Raw genomic sequence first — 13,007 nt, forward strand, 5'->3', positions numbered from 1 at the left:
TTGAATTGAATTGAATTGAGAGGAAATATAGAGGAGATATAGATATCTCTCTGTCTCTCTGTCTAGCACATCAAAATCCACACATCAAAATCCCTCGTTTCAACCAATCAGAGAGGAGAAGGGCTTCTGGACAGCATAGCACATCAAAAACCCTCCTTTCAACCAATCAGAGAGGAGAAGGGCTGTTGGACAGCATAGCACATCAAAAACCCTCCTTTCAACCAATCAGAGAGGACAGGGGCTGCTCGACAGCATAGCGAGGTGGGGAGGAGGGGAGTGGGGAGGAGGGGGCTATGGGGAGGAGGGGAGGTGGAGAGGTGGGGAGGAGGTGGGGTGGAGAGGTGGGGAGGAGGGGAGGGTGGGGGGTGGGGAGGAGGGGGAGGTGGGGAGGAGGGGAGTGGGAGAGGTGGGGAGGAGGGGAGGTGGGGAGGTGGGGAGGGGAGGGGAGGTGGGGAGGCAGGGAGGAGGGGAGGTGGGGAGGAGGGGAGCGGGAGAGGTGGGGAGGTGGGGAGGAGGGGAGGGGAGAGGTGGGGAGGAGGTGGGGAGGAGGGGAGGTGGGGAGGTGGGGAGGTGGGGAGGTGGGGAGGGGGGAGGTGGGGGGAGGGGTGGGGAGAGGTGGGGAGGTGGGGAGGAGTGGGAGAGGTGGGGAGGTGGGGAGGAGGGGAGGTGGGTATGTATTCAAAGTGTATGTGCTAGGGTCATAGGGTGTGTGTGTTTGTGTGTCCATCTGTGTGTGTGTTTAGGTGGGTTTGGCAGACTGGGCAGTAGTCCGAGATCGTCACCCCCCGACCCTATTTCTACCCCCACCACAATACGATCCAGGATCATGGATACTCTCCCTTGCCAGAGGAAGACTGATTGAGATGGATGTGTGTGTTCTTCCGTCAGCCCCTCTGTGCTGCAGTGTTGTGGGACTGCAGTAGGCGGGGCAGTAAACGTCTCCAGACTGACAGCTGTCTATAACACTGTGGTTTCACCTGTAAATGATCCTAACGCTCCCCGACAGCTCCTACTTTGTCATGGAACTGGGAGGCCAGGTCAACTGCGGGCGTACACACTAACAAGTGAACGCACACACACATCCCCTCCAATGAATACCAAGCGTACTCTCCAGTCTAGTAATACATCCCTGCAACTTCATCTCAATGCTCCAACAATGAGAGATGGAGAACACATCATGTTGAGGTAGTTGTATACTTTATGGGTCAGTTAAATATTCTGTCCAGGGTTTAGCAAGCTAAGGTGTGGAGTTAACCGTTTGGAAGACTCCATTTTGACACAGTGCACTATGATGTGTAGAGTACATGTGCAGCACAAGGTGTACTGTATCTTGTTCAACACCATGTCAGGGTTTCACAGAGATCGTATCCTTTTCAGAAATACATCAAGTACATGCTGTGAAATCCTTCACATCATATCCACTCTTAACCCCGTACCAGTATAGTAATGTAATGTCTAATTCCCTGAGCTGATTGGTTGAGTCACAATGAATCCTGGATGACCCTTGACCCCTCACCTCTGTCTCCAGGAAGCGGCGCAGAGCCCTCTTCTTCTTGATGCTCTTACGGCGCACGTAGACCGCCACGCTCAGCGCCACGATAACGATGACAAACAGAGCACCGATCACCCCGGCCGCGATGAGGGGCGTCCTGCAGACAGAGTAAGAGACAGGCCCGTATGTCACCAACATGTATGGCTCCATTATGGAACTGTGTGTGTGTGTGTGTGTGTGTGTGTGTGTGTGTCATGTCCATGTCCCCTAGCTCCTCAGACAAGACAACAATCCCACCAGTGGGTCCTATCTGATCTGAGTCTCTCCCCCTTCCAAATCTCCTCCCTCCATATCTCCTCCCTCCATCTCTCCTCCCTCCATCTCTTCCTCCATATCTCCTCCCTCCATCTCTCCTCCCTCCATCTCTTCCTCCATATCTCCTCCCTCCATATCTCCTCCCTCCATATATTCCTCCCTCCATCTCTTCCTCCATATCTCCTCCCTCCATATCTCCTCCCTCCCTCCATCTCTTCCTCCCTCCATCTCTCCCTTCCTCCATCTCTTCCTCCCTCCATCTCTCCCTTCCTCCATCTCTTCCTCCCTCCATCTCTTCCTCCCTCCATCTCTTCCTCCCTCCATCTCTTCCTCCCTCCATCTCTTCCTCCCTCCATCTCTTCCTCCCTCTTTCTCCTCCTCCTCCTCCATCTCTTCCTCCCTCCATCTCTTCCTTCCTCCATCTCTTCCTCCCTCCATCTCTCCCTTCCTCCATCTCTTCCTCCCTCCATCTCTCCCTTCCTCCATCTCTTCCTCCCTCCATCTCTTCCTCCCTCCCTCCATCTCTATCTCCCTCCATCTCTTCCTCCCTTCATCTTTCCTCCCTCTATCTCCTCCCTCCATCTCTTCCTCCCTCCATCTCGTCCTCCCTCCATCTCTCCCTTCCTCCATCTCTTCCTCCCTCCATCTCTCCCCTTCCTCCATCTCTCCTCCCTCCATCTCTTCCTCCCTCCATCTCTTCCTCCCTACATCACTTCTTCCCTCCATCTCTTCCTCCCTCCATCTCTTCCTCCCTCTATCTCTTCCTCCCTTCATCTTTCCTCCCTCTATCTCCTCCTCCATCTCTTCCTCCCTCCATCTCTTCCTCCCTCCATCTCTTCCTCCCTCCATCTCTCCCTTCCCTCCATCTCTTCCTCCTTCATCTCTTCCTCCCTCTATCTCTTCCTCCCTTCATCTTTCCTCCCTCTCATCTCCTCCCTCCATCTCTTCCTCCCTCCATCTCTTCCTCCCTCCATCTCTTCCTCCCTCCATCTCTTCCTCCCTCCATCTCTTCCTCCCTTCATCTCTCCCTCCCTCCATCTCTTCCTCCCTCCATCTCTTCCTCCCTTCATCTCTTCCGCCCTCCATCTCTTCCTCCCTCCATCTCTTCCTCCCTTCATCTCTCCCTCCCTTCATCTCTTCCTCCCTTCATCTTTCCTCCCTCTCTCTCCTCCCTCCATATCTTCCCTCCATCTCTTCCTCCCTCCATCTCCCCCTTCCTCCATCTCTTCCTCCCTACATCTCTTCCTCCCTTCATCTCTCCCTCCCTCCATCTCTTCCTCCCTTCATCTTTCCTCCCTCTATCTCCTCCCTCCATATCTTCCCTCCATCTCTTCCTCCCTCCATCTCTTCCTCCCTCCATCTCTCCCTTCCTCCATCTCTTCCTTCCTCCATCTCTTCCTCCCTCATCTCTTCCTCCCTCATCTCTTCCTCCCTCCATCTCTTCCTCCCTCCATCTCTCCCTCCCTCCATCTCTCCCTCCCTCCATCTCCTCCTCCCTTCATCTCTCCCTCCCTTCATCTCTTCCTCCCTCAATCTCTCCCTTCCTCCATCTCTTCCTCCCTCCATCTCTTCCTCCCTCCACCTCTTCCTCCCTCCATCTCTTCCTCCCTCCATCTCTTCCTCCCTCCATCTCCTCCCTCCATATCTTCCTCCCTACATCTCTTCCTCCCTCCATCTCTCCCTTCCTCCATCTCTTCCTCCCTCCATCTCTTCCTCCCTTCATCTCTCCCTTCCTCCATCTCTTCCTCCCTCCATCTCTTCCTCCCTCCATCTCTTCCTTCCTCCATCTCTTCCTCCCTCCATCTCTTCCTCCCTCCATCTCTTCCTCCCTCCATCTCTTCCTACTATCACACCTTTATCATCCCCTCTTCATCTAACCTCTTCCAGTTGAACCTGTCATCCCAGACAGGTGATGTTTCCCCATTGGCACCCCTTTCCCTTTACAGTGCACTACTTCTGACCAGGGTGCATAGGGATCTCCTCAAATGTTGAGCCCTGTATAGGTAATATAGTTATATTTGGGACAAAGCCAGGGTCTGATCAACCCAACCCACTATCCTTTATCGTCCATGGTGCTTTGCAAAAAGACACAAAGTAGTTAGATATTCACTCCCCTTCCACTTGGCTCATCTAAGCAGGCTGGTCACAAGAAAGAGCTGTCGATTCTGGATGTGTGAAAAGGTCCTGAGGACGTCGATATTTGCCTTCCTTGGTTCTCACCACAGCAGTTCACATTCTTTAGCAAGCAGGGAGGCTACTTGATGACACTTCATGGAAACTGCACATCGTTTTGAATGATTTTGTTTGAAGTCTTCCCCAAACCATAGCCCTAACCTTAATAACCACTCATAATGAAGACCTAAACTTAACCCTTTTGAGTTGTTTTTGTTTTAACCACAAAGAATAAACAGCCTCATTTCTGCAGTGAGAGATCAGACCTCTTCGTGCCCAGTGTACTACTTAGTTCCTGTTCTGGGATTCAGACAGTCTGATGGTTGACAGAATGATTTCTGATTTTGCATGTAGCACTAGTGTATTATTAGTGAAAGATGAGTTGGGGCTGAGCTTTCCTCCACATGACCCATATGGTACATGTTACATCATGAAGTACTGTGTATCATTATACACCATGAAGTACTGTGTATCATTATACATCATGAAGTACTGTGTATCATTATACATCATGAAGTACTGTGTATCATTATACATCATTAAGTACTGTGTATCATTATACATCATTAAGTACTGTGTATCATTATACATCATGAAGTACTGTGTATCATTATACATCATTAGGTATTGTGAATCATTATACATCATGAAGTACTGTGTATCATTATACACCATTAAATACTGTGTATCATTATACATCAATAAGTACTGTGTATCATTATACATCATTAAGTACTGTGTATCATTATACACCATTAAGTACTGTGTATCATTATACATCATGAAGTACTGTGTATCATTATACATCATGAAGTACTGTGTATCATTATACATCATGAAGTACTGTGTATCATTATACATCATAAAGTACTGTGTATCATTATACATCATGTGGTACTGTGTATCATTATACATCATTAAGTACTGTGTATCATTATACATCATGAAGTACTGTGTATCATTATACATCATTAAGTACTGTGTATCATTATACATCATTAAGTACTGTGTATCATTATACATCATTAAGTACTGTGTATCATTATACATCATGAAGTACTATGTATCATTATACATCATTAAGTACTGTGTATCATTATACATCATTAAGTACTGTGTATCATTATACATCATGTGGTACTGTGTATCATTATACATCATTAAGTACTGTGAATCATTATACATCATGAAGTACTGTGTATCATTATACATCATGAAGTACTGTGTATCATTATACACCATTAAGTACTGTGTATCATTATACATCAATAAGTACTGTGTATCATTATACATCATTAAGTACTGTGAATCATTATACATCATTAAGTACTGTGAATCATTATACATCATTAAGTACTGTGTATCATTATACATCATTAAGTACTGTGTATCATTATACATCATTAAGTACTGTGTATCATTATACATCATTAAGTACTGTGAATCATTATACATCATTAAGTACTGTGTATCATTATACATCATTAAGTACTGTGTATCATTATACATCATGAAAGTACTGTGTATCATTATACATCATGAAGTACTGTGTATCATTATACATCATTAAGTACTGTGTATCATTATACATCATTAAGTACTGTGTATCATTATACATCATTAAGTACTGTGTATCATTATACATCATTAAGTACTGTGAATCATTATACATCATTAAGTACTGTGAATCATTATACATCATTAAGTACTGTGTATCATTATACATCATTAAGTACTGTGAATCATTATACATCATTAATACTGTGTATCATTATACATCATTAAGTACTGTGTATCATTATACATCATTAAGTACTGTGAATCATTATACATCATTAAGTACTGTGTATCATTATACATCATTAAGTACTGTGTATCATTATCATCAGTGTTTTTTAATACATTAAGTACTGTGAATCATTATTTAATCAATAATAACTGTGTATCATTATACATCATGAGGTACTGTGAAGTATTATACATAATGAAATACTGAGTATTAATCATAATGAAGGACTGTGTATCTTGAGGAGATACAGTTCTGTCAATTGGTCTCATTTTAATATGTGCCTTTGTATCCTTTTATCTAATAAATCAGCAATGTTTTTTTAATACCTCCAACAGGTTTTTTAATACCTCCAACAGGTTTTTTAATACCTCCAACAGGTTTTTTAATACCTCCAACAGGTTTTTTTAATACCTCCAACAGGTTTTTAATACCTCCAACAGGTTTTTAATACCTCCAACAATTTTTCAATACCTCCAACAGGTTTTTTTAATACCTCCAACAGGTTTTTTAATATCTCCAACAGGTTTTTTCAATACCTCCAACAGGTTTTTTCAATACCTCCAACAGGTTTTTTAATACTGTAACGGTTTTCTAGTGGTGATGAAGGAGAGTCGGACCAAACTGCAGCGTGTCGATTGAGATTCATGTTTAATCAAATAAAGAAAACACGAACACTACACAAAACAATAAACGTAATCGAAACCGAAACAGCCTATCTAGTGCAAACTAACCGAGAGTACACATAGGACACTAAGGACAATCACCCACGACAAACTCAAAGAATATGGCTGCCTAAATATGGTTCCCAATCAGAGACAACGATAAGCACCTGCCTCTGATTGAGAACCATTCCAGACAGCCATAGACTTTGCTAGATAACCCACTAAGCTACAATCCCAATACCACCACCAAAACCCCAAGACAAACACACCACAATTACAAAAACCCCATGCCACACCCTGGCCTGACCAAATACATAAAGATAAACACAAAATACTTTGACCAGGGCGTGACAGAACCCCCCTAAGGTGCGGACTCCCGAACGCACAACCTAAACCTGTAGGGGAGGGTCTGGGTGGGCATCTGTCCGCGGTGGCGGCTCTGGTGCTGGACGTGGACCCCACTCCATAATTGTCTTAGTCCACCTCCTTAGTGTCCCTTGAGTGGCGACCCTCGCCGCTAACCTTGGCCTAGGAAACCTAACAACGGGCCCCACTGGACTGAGGTAGCTCGGGACCGAGGGGAAGCTCGGGACCGAGGGGAAGCTCGGGACCGAGGGGAAGCTCCGAGGGGACTCGGGAGTGAGAGGGAGTGAAGCTCGGGAGTGAGAGGAAGCTCAGGGAGTGAGAGGAAGCTCAGGAGTGAGAGGAAGCTCAGGAGTGAGAGGAAGCTCAGGAGTGAGAGGAAGCTCAGGCAGGTTGATGGATCTACCAGATCCTGGCTGGCTGGTGGTTCCGGCAGATCCTGGCTGACTGGCACTTCTGGCGGATCCTGGCTGACTGGTGGATCCTGGCAGACTGGCGGATCCTGGCTGACTGGCGGATCCTGGCAGACTGGCGGATCCTGGCAGACTGGCGGATCCTGGCTGAATGGCGGATCTAACTGATCCTGGCAGACTGGCGGATCCTGGCTGGCACTGGCAGATCCTGGCCGACTGGCAGATCCTGGCCGACTGGCAGATCCTGGCGGATCCTGGCAGACTGGCGGATCCTGGCAGACTGGCGGATCCTGGCAGACTGGCGGATCCTGGCAGACTGGCGGATCCTGGCGGAGACTGGAGGATCCTGGCTGACTGGTGGATCAGACTGGCGGATCCTGGCTGACTCCTGGCTGACTGGCGGATCCTGGCTGACTGGTGGATCCTGGCTGACTGGTGGATCCTGGCAGACTGGCGGATCCTGGCGGATCCTGGCTGACTGGTGGATCCTGGCTGACTGGTGGATCCTGGCAGACTGGCGGATCCTGGCAGACTGGCGGATCCTGGCAGACTGGCGGATCCTGGCAGACTGGCGGATCCTCTGGCAGATCCTGGCCGACTGGCAGATCTGGCAGATCCTGGCCGACTGGCGGATCCTGGCCGGGCGGATCCTGGCCGACTGGCGGATCCTGGCGGATCCTGACTGGCGGATCCTGGCAGACTGGCGGATCCTGGCAGACCCTGGTTGACTGGCAGTTCTGGCAGATCCCGGCTGACTGGCGGATCTGGAAGAGTCTGATTGACTGGCAGATCTGGAAGAGTCTGGTTGACTGGCAGATCTGGTAGAGTCTGGTTGACTGGCAGATCTGGAAGAGTCTGGTTGACTAGCAGATCTGGAAGAGTCTGGTTGACTGGCAGATCTGGAAGAGTCTGGCTGACTGGCAGATCTGGAAGAGTCTGGCTGACTGGCAGATCTGGAAGAGTCTGGCTGACTGGCAGATCTGGCGGCGCTGGGCAGACTGGCGGCGCTGGGCAGACTGGCGACGCTGGGGCAGACTGGCGACGCTGGGCAGACTGGGCAGACTGGCGGCGCTGGCAGACTGACAGCTCTGGCGGCTCCGTGCAGACTGGCTGCGCTGGGCAGACTGGCGGCGCTGGGCAGACTGGCAGCTCTTGCAGACTGGCGGCTCCTGGCAGACTGACAGCTCTGGGCAGACTGGCTGCTCTGGACTGACTGCTCTATGGGGCACTCTCTGGCTGCTGGGCAGACTGGCAGCTCTGGCTGCTCCATATAGGCTGACAGCTCTGGCGGCTTCTTACAGACTGACAGCTCTGGCGGCTCCGTGCAGACTGGCAGCTCCTTGCAGAGCTGGCAGCTCCTTGCAGACTGGTAGCTCCTTGCAGACTGGCAGCTCTATGCAGACTGACATCTCTGGCTGCTTCATGCAGACTGGCTGCTCCATGCTGACAGCTCTGGACTGGCAGCTCTGCAGACTGGCAGCTCCTGGCAGCTCCTTGCAGACTGGTAGCTCCGTGCAGACTGGCAGCTCCGTGCAGACTGGCAGCTCCGTGCAGACTGGCAGCTCCGTGCAGACTGGCAGCTCCGTGCAGACTGACAGCTCCGTGCCGGCAGCTCCGTGCAGACCGGCAGCTCCGTGCAGACTGACAGCTCCTTGCAGACTGACAGCTCCTTGCAGACTGACAGCTCCTTGCAGACTGACAGCTCCTTGCAGACTGGCTGCTCCATGCAGACTGGCTGCTCTATGCAGACTGACATCTCTGGCTGCTTCATGCAGACTGACAGCTCTGGCTGCTCCATGTAGGCTGACAGCTCTGGCGGCTTCTTACAGACTGGCAGCTCTGGCGGCTCCGTGCAGACTGGCAGCTCCTTACAGACTGGCAGCTCCTTGCAGACTGGCAGCTCCGTGCAGACTGGCAGCTCCGTGCAGACTGGCAGCTCCGTGCAGACTGACAGCTCCTTGCAGACTGGCTGCTCCATGCAGACTGGCTGCTCCATGCAGACTGGCTGCTCTATGCAGACTGACATCTCTGGCTGCTTCATGCAGGCTGACAGCTCTGGCTGCTCCATGTAGGCTGACAGCTCTGGCGGCTTCTTACAGACTGGCAGCTCTGGCGGCTCCGTGCAGACTGACAGCTCCGTGCAGACTGGCAGCTCCGTGCAGACTGGCAGCTCCGTGCAGACTGGCAGCTCCGTGCAGACTGACAGCTCCGTGCAGACTGACAGCTCCTTGCAGACTGGCAGCTCCGTGCAGACTGGCAGCTCCTTACAGACTGGCAGCTCCTTGTAGACTGGCTGCGCTGAACAGGCGGGAGACTCCGGCCGCGCAGGAGAGGAGAAAGGCTCTGGCTGCGCTGAACAGGCGGGAGACTCCAGCAGCGCTGTAGAGGAGAAAGGCTCCGGCAGCGCTGAACAGGTGGGACGCACTGTAGGCCTGATGCGTGGTGCTGGCACTGGTATGCCGTGCATGCTATGCCAAGCCCACACCTTTCTTTCTACTCTGTCCAATACATCCTCCACACTCTCAGACTCAGCACTCTGCTTCGCCGACAGCTCCAATTCCATCCATGGCTCTGCCCAGGGTCCTTGTCCGTCAAGGATCTCCTCCCAAGTCCATTTATCCAAAGAGTGCAGCCTCTCCCAATGCTGCTGCTGCCTCTGTTGCTTCTCCTGCTGCTGCCTTTGCTCCTGCTGCTGCCTTTGCTGCTTTGCTGCTGCTGCTGCTGCTGCTCCTGCTGCACCTGTCGCTTCTCCTGCTGCTGCTGTTGCTGCTGCCTCTGTTTACCACGCCGCTTGGTCCTTGGTTGGTGGGTGATTCTGTAACGGTTTTCTAGTGGTGATGAAGGAGAGTCGGACCAAACTGCAGCGTGTCGATTGAGATTCATGTTTAATCAAATAAAGAAAACACGAACACTACACAAAACAATAAGCGTAATCAAAACCGAAACAGCCTATCTAGTGCAAACTAACCGAGAGTACACATAGGACACTAAGGACAATCACCCACGACAAACTCAAAGAATATGGCTGCCTAAATATGGTTCCCAATCAGAGACAACGATAAGCACCTGCCTCTGATTGAGAACCATTCCAGACAGCCATAAACTTTGCTAGATAACCCACTAAGCTACAATCCCAATACCACCACCAAAACCCCAAGACAAACACACCACAATTACAAAAACCCCATGCCACACCCTGGCCTGACCAAATACATAAAGATAAACACAAAATACTTTGACCAGGGCGTGACAAATACCTCCAACAGGTTTTTTTAATACCTCCAACAGGTTTTTACCTCCAACAGGTTTTTTTCAATACCTCCAACAGGTTTTTTTTTTTTAATATCTCCAACAGGTTTTTTTAATATCTCCGACAGGTTTTTATATACCTCCAACAGGTTTTTTTAATATCTCCGACAGGTTTTTTAAATACCTCCAACAGGTTTTTTCAATATCTCCAACAGGTTTTTTCAATACCTCCAACAGGTTTTTTAATACCTCCAACAGGTTTTTTAATACCTCCAACAGGTTTTTTTAATATCTCCAACAGGTTTTTTTAATACCTCCAACAGGTTTTTTCAATACCTCCAACAGGTTTTTTTAATACCTCCAACAGGTTTTTTAATACCTCCAACAGGTTTTTTTTTAATATCTCCAACAGGTTTTTTTAATACCTCCAACAGGTTTTTTAATACCTCCAACAGGTTTTTTAATACCTCCAACAGGTTTTTTAATACCTCCAACAGGTTTTTTAATACCTCCAACAGGTTTTTAATACCTCCAACAGGTTTTTAATACCTCTAATAGGTTTTTTAATACCTCCAACAGGTTTTTTTAATACCTCCAACAGGTTTTTTTAATACCTCCAACAGGTTTTTTTTTTTTTAATACCTCCAACAGGTTTTTTTTTAATACCTCCAACAGGTTTTTTAATACCTCCAACAGGTTTTTTACCTCCAACAGGTTTTTTAATACCTCCAACAGGTTTTTTAATACCTCCAACAGGTTTTTTAATACCTCCAACAGGTTTTTTTAATACCTCCAACAGGTTTTTTCAATACCTCCAACAGGTTTTTTCAATACCTCCAACAGGTTTTTTTAATACCTCCAACAGGTTTTTTAATACCTCCAACAGGTTTTTTCAATACCTCCAACAGGTTTTTTTAATATCTCCAACAGGTTTTTTTAATATCTCCGACAGGTTTTTTAAATACCTCCAACAGGTTTTTTCAATATCTCCAACAGGTTTTTTCAATACCTCCAACAGGTTTTTTAATACCTCCAACAGGTTTTTTAATACCTCCAACAGGTTTTTTTAATATCTCCAACAGGTTTTTTTAATACCTCCAACAGGTTTTTTTAATACCTCCAACAGGTTTTTTTTAATACCTCCAACAGGTTTTTAATACCTCCAACAGGTTTTTTTAATACCTCCAACAGGTTTTTTAATATCTCCAACAGGTTTTTTAATACCTCTAACAGGTTTTTTTAATATCTCCAACAGGTTTTTTTAATACCTCTAACAGGTTTTTTTAATACCTCCAACAGGTTTTTTTTAATACCTCCAACAGGTTTTTTTAATACCTCCAACAGGTTTTTTTAATACCTCCAACAGGTTTTCCTTTAAATGTTTAAATTTGCTAACCCTCTCCTCTCTTATACATTAACTCTTTCCTTCCCTCCCTCTATCCCTCTATCCCTCTATCATTCCCTCCCTCTTTCCTTCCCTCCCTCCCTCCCTCCCTCCCTCCCTCTATCCCTCTATCCTTCCCTCCCTCTTTCCTTCCCCCTCCCTCTATTCCTCTATCCCTCTATCCCTCTATCATTCCCTCCCTCTTTCCTTCCCTCCCTCCCTCTATCCCTCTTCCCTCCTCCCTCCCCCTCTTCCTTCCTTCCCTCCCTCCCTCCCTCTATCCTCTATCCTTCCCTCCCTCTTTCCTTCCCTCCCTCCCTCTATCCTTCCCTCCCTATCCTTCCCTCCCTCTTTCCTTCCCTCCCTCCCTTCTCTCTATTCCTCTTTCCTTCCTTCCATCCCTCTATCCTTCCCTCCCTCTTTCCTTCCCTCCCTCCCTCTATCCCTCTATCCTTCCCTCCCTCTTTCCTTCCCTCCCTCTTTCCTTCCCTCCCTCCCTCTATCCCTCCTTCCCTCCCTCTTTTCCTTCCCTCCCTCCCTCTATTCCTCTATCCTTCCCTCCCTCCCCTCTTTCCTTCCCTCCCTCCTCTATCCCTCTTTTCCTTCCCTCCCTCCCTCTATTCCTCTATCCTTCCCTCCCTCTTTCCTTCCCTCCCTCCCTCTATCCCTCTATCATTCCCTCCCTCATTCCTTCCCTCCCTCCCTCTATTCCTCTATCCTTCCCTCCCTCTTTCCTTCCCTCCCTCTCTCTATCCCTCTTTCCTTCCCTCCCTCCCTCTATTCCTCTATCCTTCCCCCTCTTTCCTTCCCTCCCTCCCTCTATCCCTCTATCATTCCCTCCCTCTTTCCTTCCCTCCCTCCCTCTATCCCTTCCTTCCCTCCCTCTTTCCTTCCCTCCCTCCCTCTATCCCTCTATCCTTCCCTCCCTCTTTCCTTCCCTCCCTCCCTCTATCCCTCTGTCCTTCCCTCCCTCTCTCTATCCCTCTATACTTCCCTCCCTCTCTCTATCCATCAATCCTTCCCTCCCTCTTTCCTTCCCTCCCTCCCTCCCTCTATCCCTCTGTCCTTCCCTCCCTCTCTCTATCCCTCTATACTTCCCTCCCTCTCTCTATCCATCAATCCTTCCCTCCCTCTTTCCTTCCCTCCCTCCCTCTATCCCTCTGTCCTT

The 13,007-nt window shown here is 48.6% G+C and overlaps 1 protein-coding gene across 1 annotated transcript in view; it reads right to left on the reverse strand.

Moving 5' to 3' along the window:
• The window catches only part of si:ch73-383l1.1 (receptor tyrosine-protein kinase erbB-4), a 469,115-nt gene that overhangs the window by 69,341 nt on the left and 386,767 nt on the right, over window positions 1-13,007 (reverse strand). The window contains 1 exon segment of the mRNA XM_042325104.1: window positions 1,517-1,649. Within this exon segment, the coding sequence (XP_042181038.1) occupies window positions 1,517-1,649 (133 nt within the window).

The sequence above is a fragment of the Oncorhynchus tshawytscha genome, linkage group LG08 (assembly GCF_018296145.1).
Source record: "Oncorhynchus tshawytscha isolate Ot180627B linkage group LG08, Otsh_v2.0, whole genome shotgun sequence".
Taxonomy (NCBI): domain Eukaryota; kingdom Metazoa; phylum Chordata; class Actinopteri; order Salmoniformes; family Salmonidae; genus Oncorhynchus; species Oncorhynchus tshawytscha.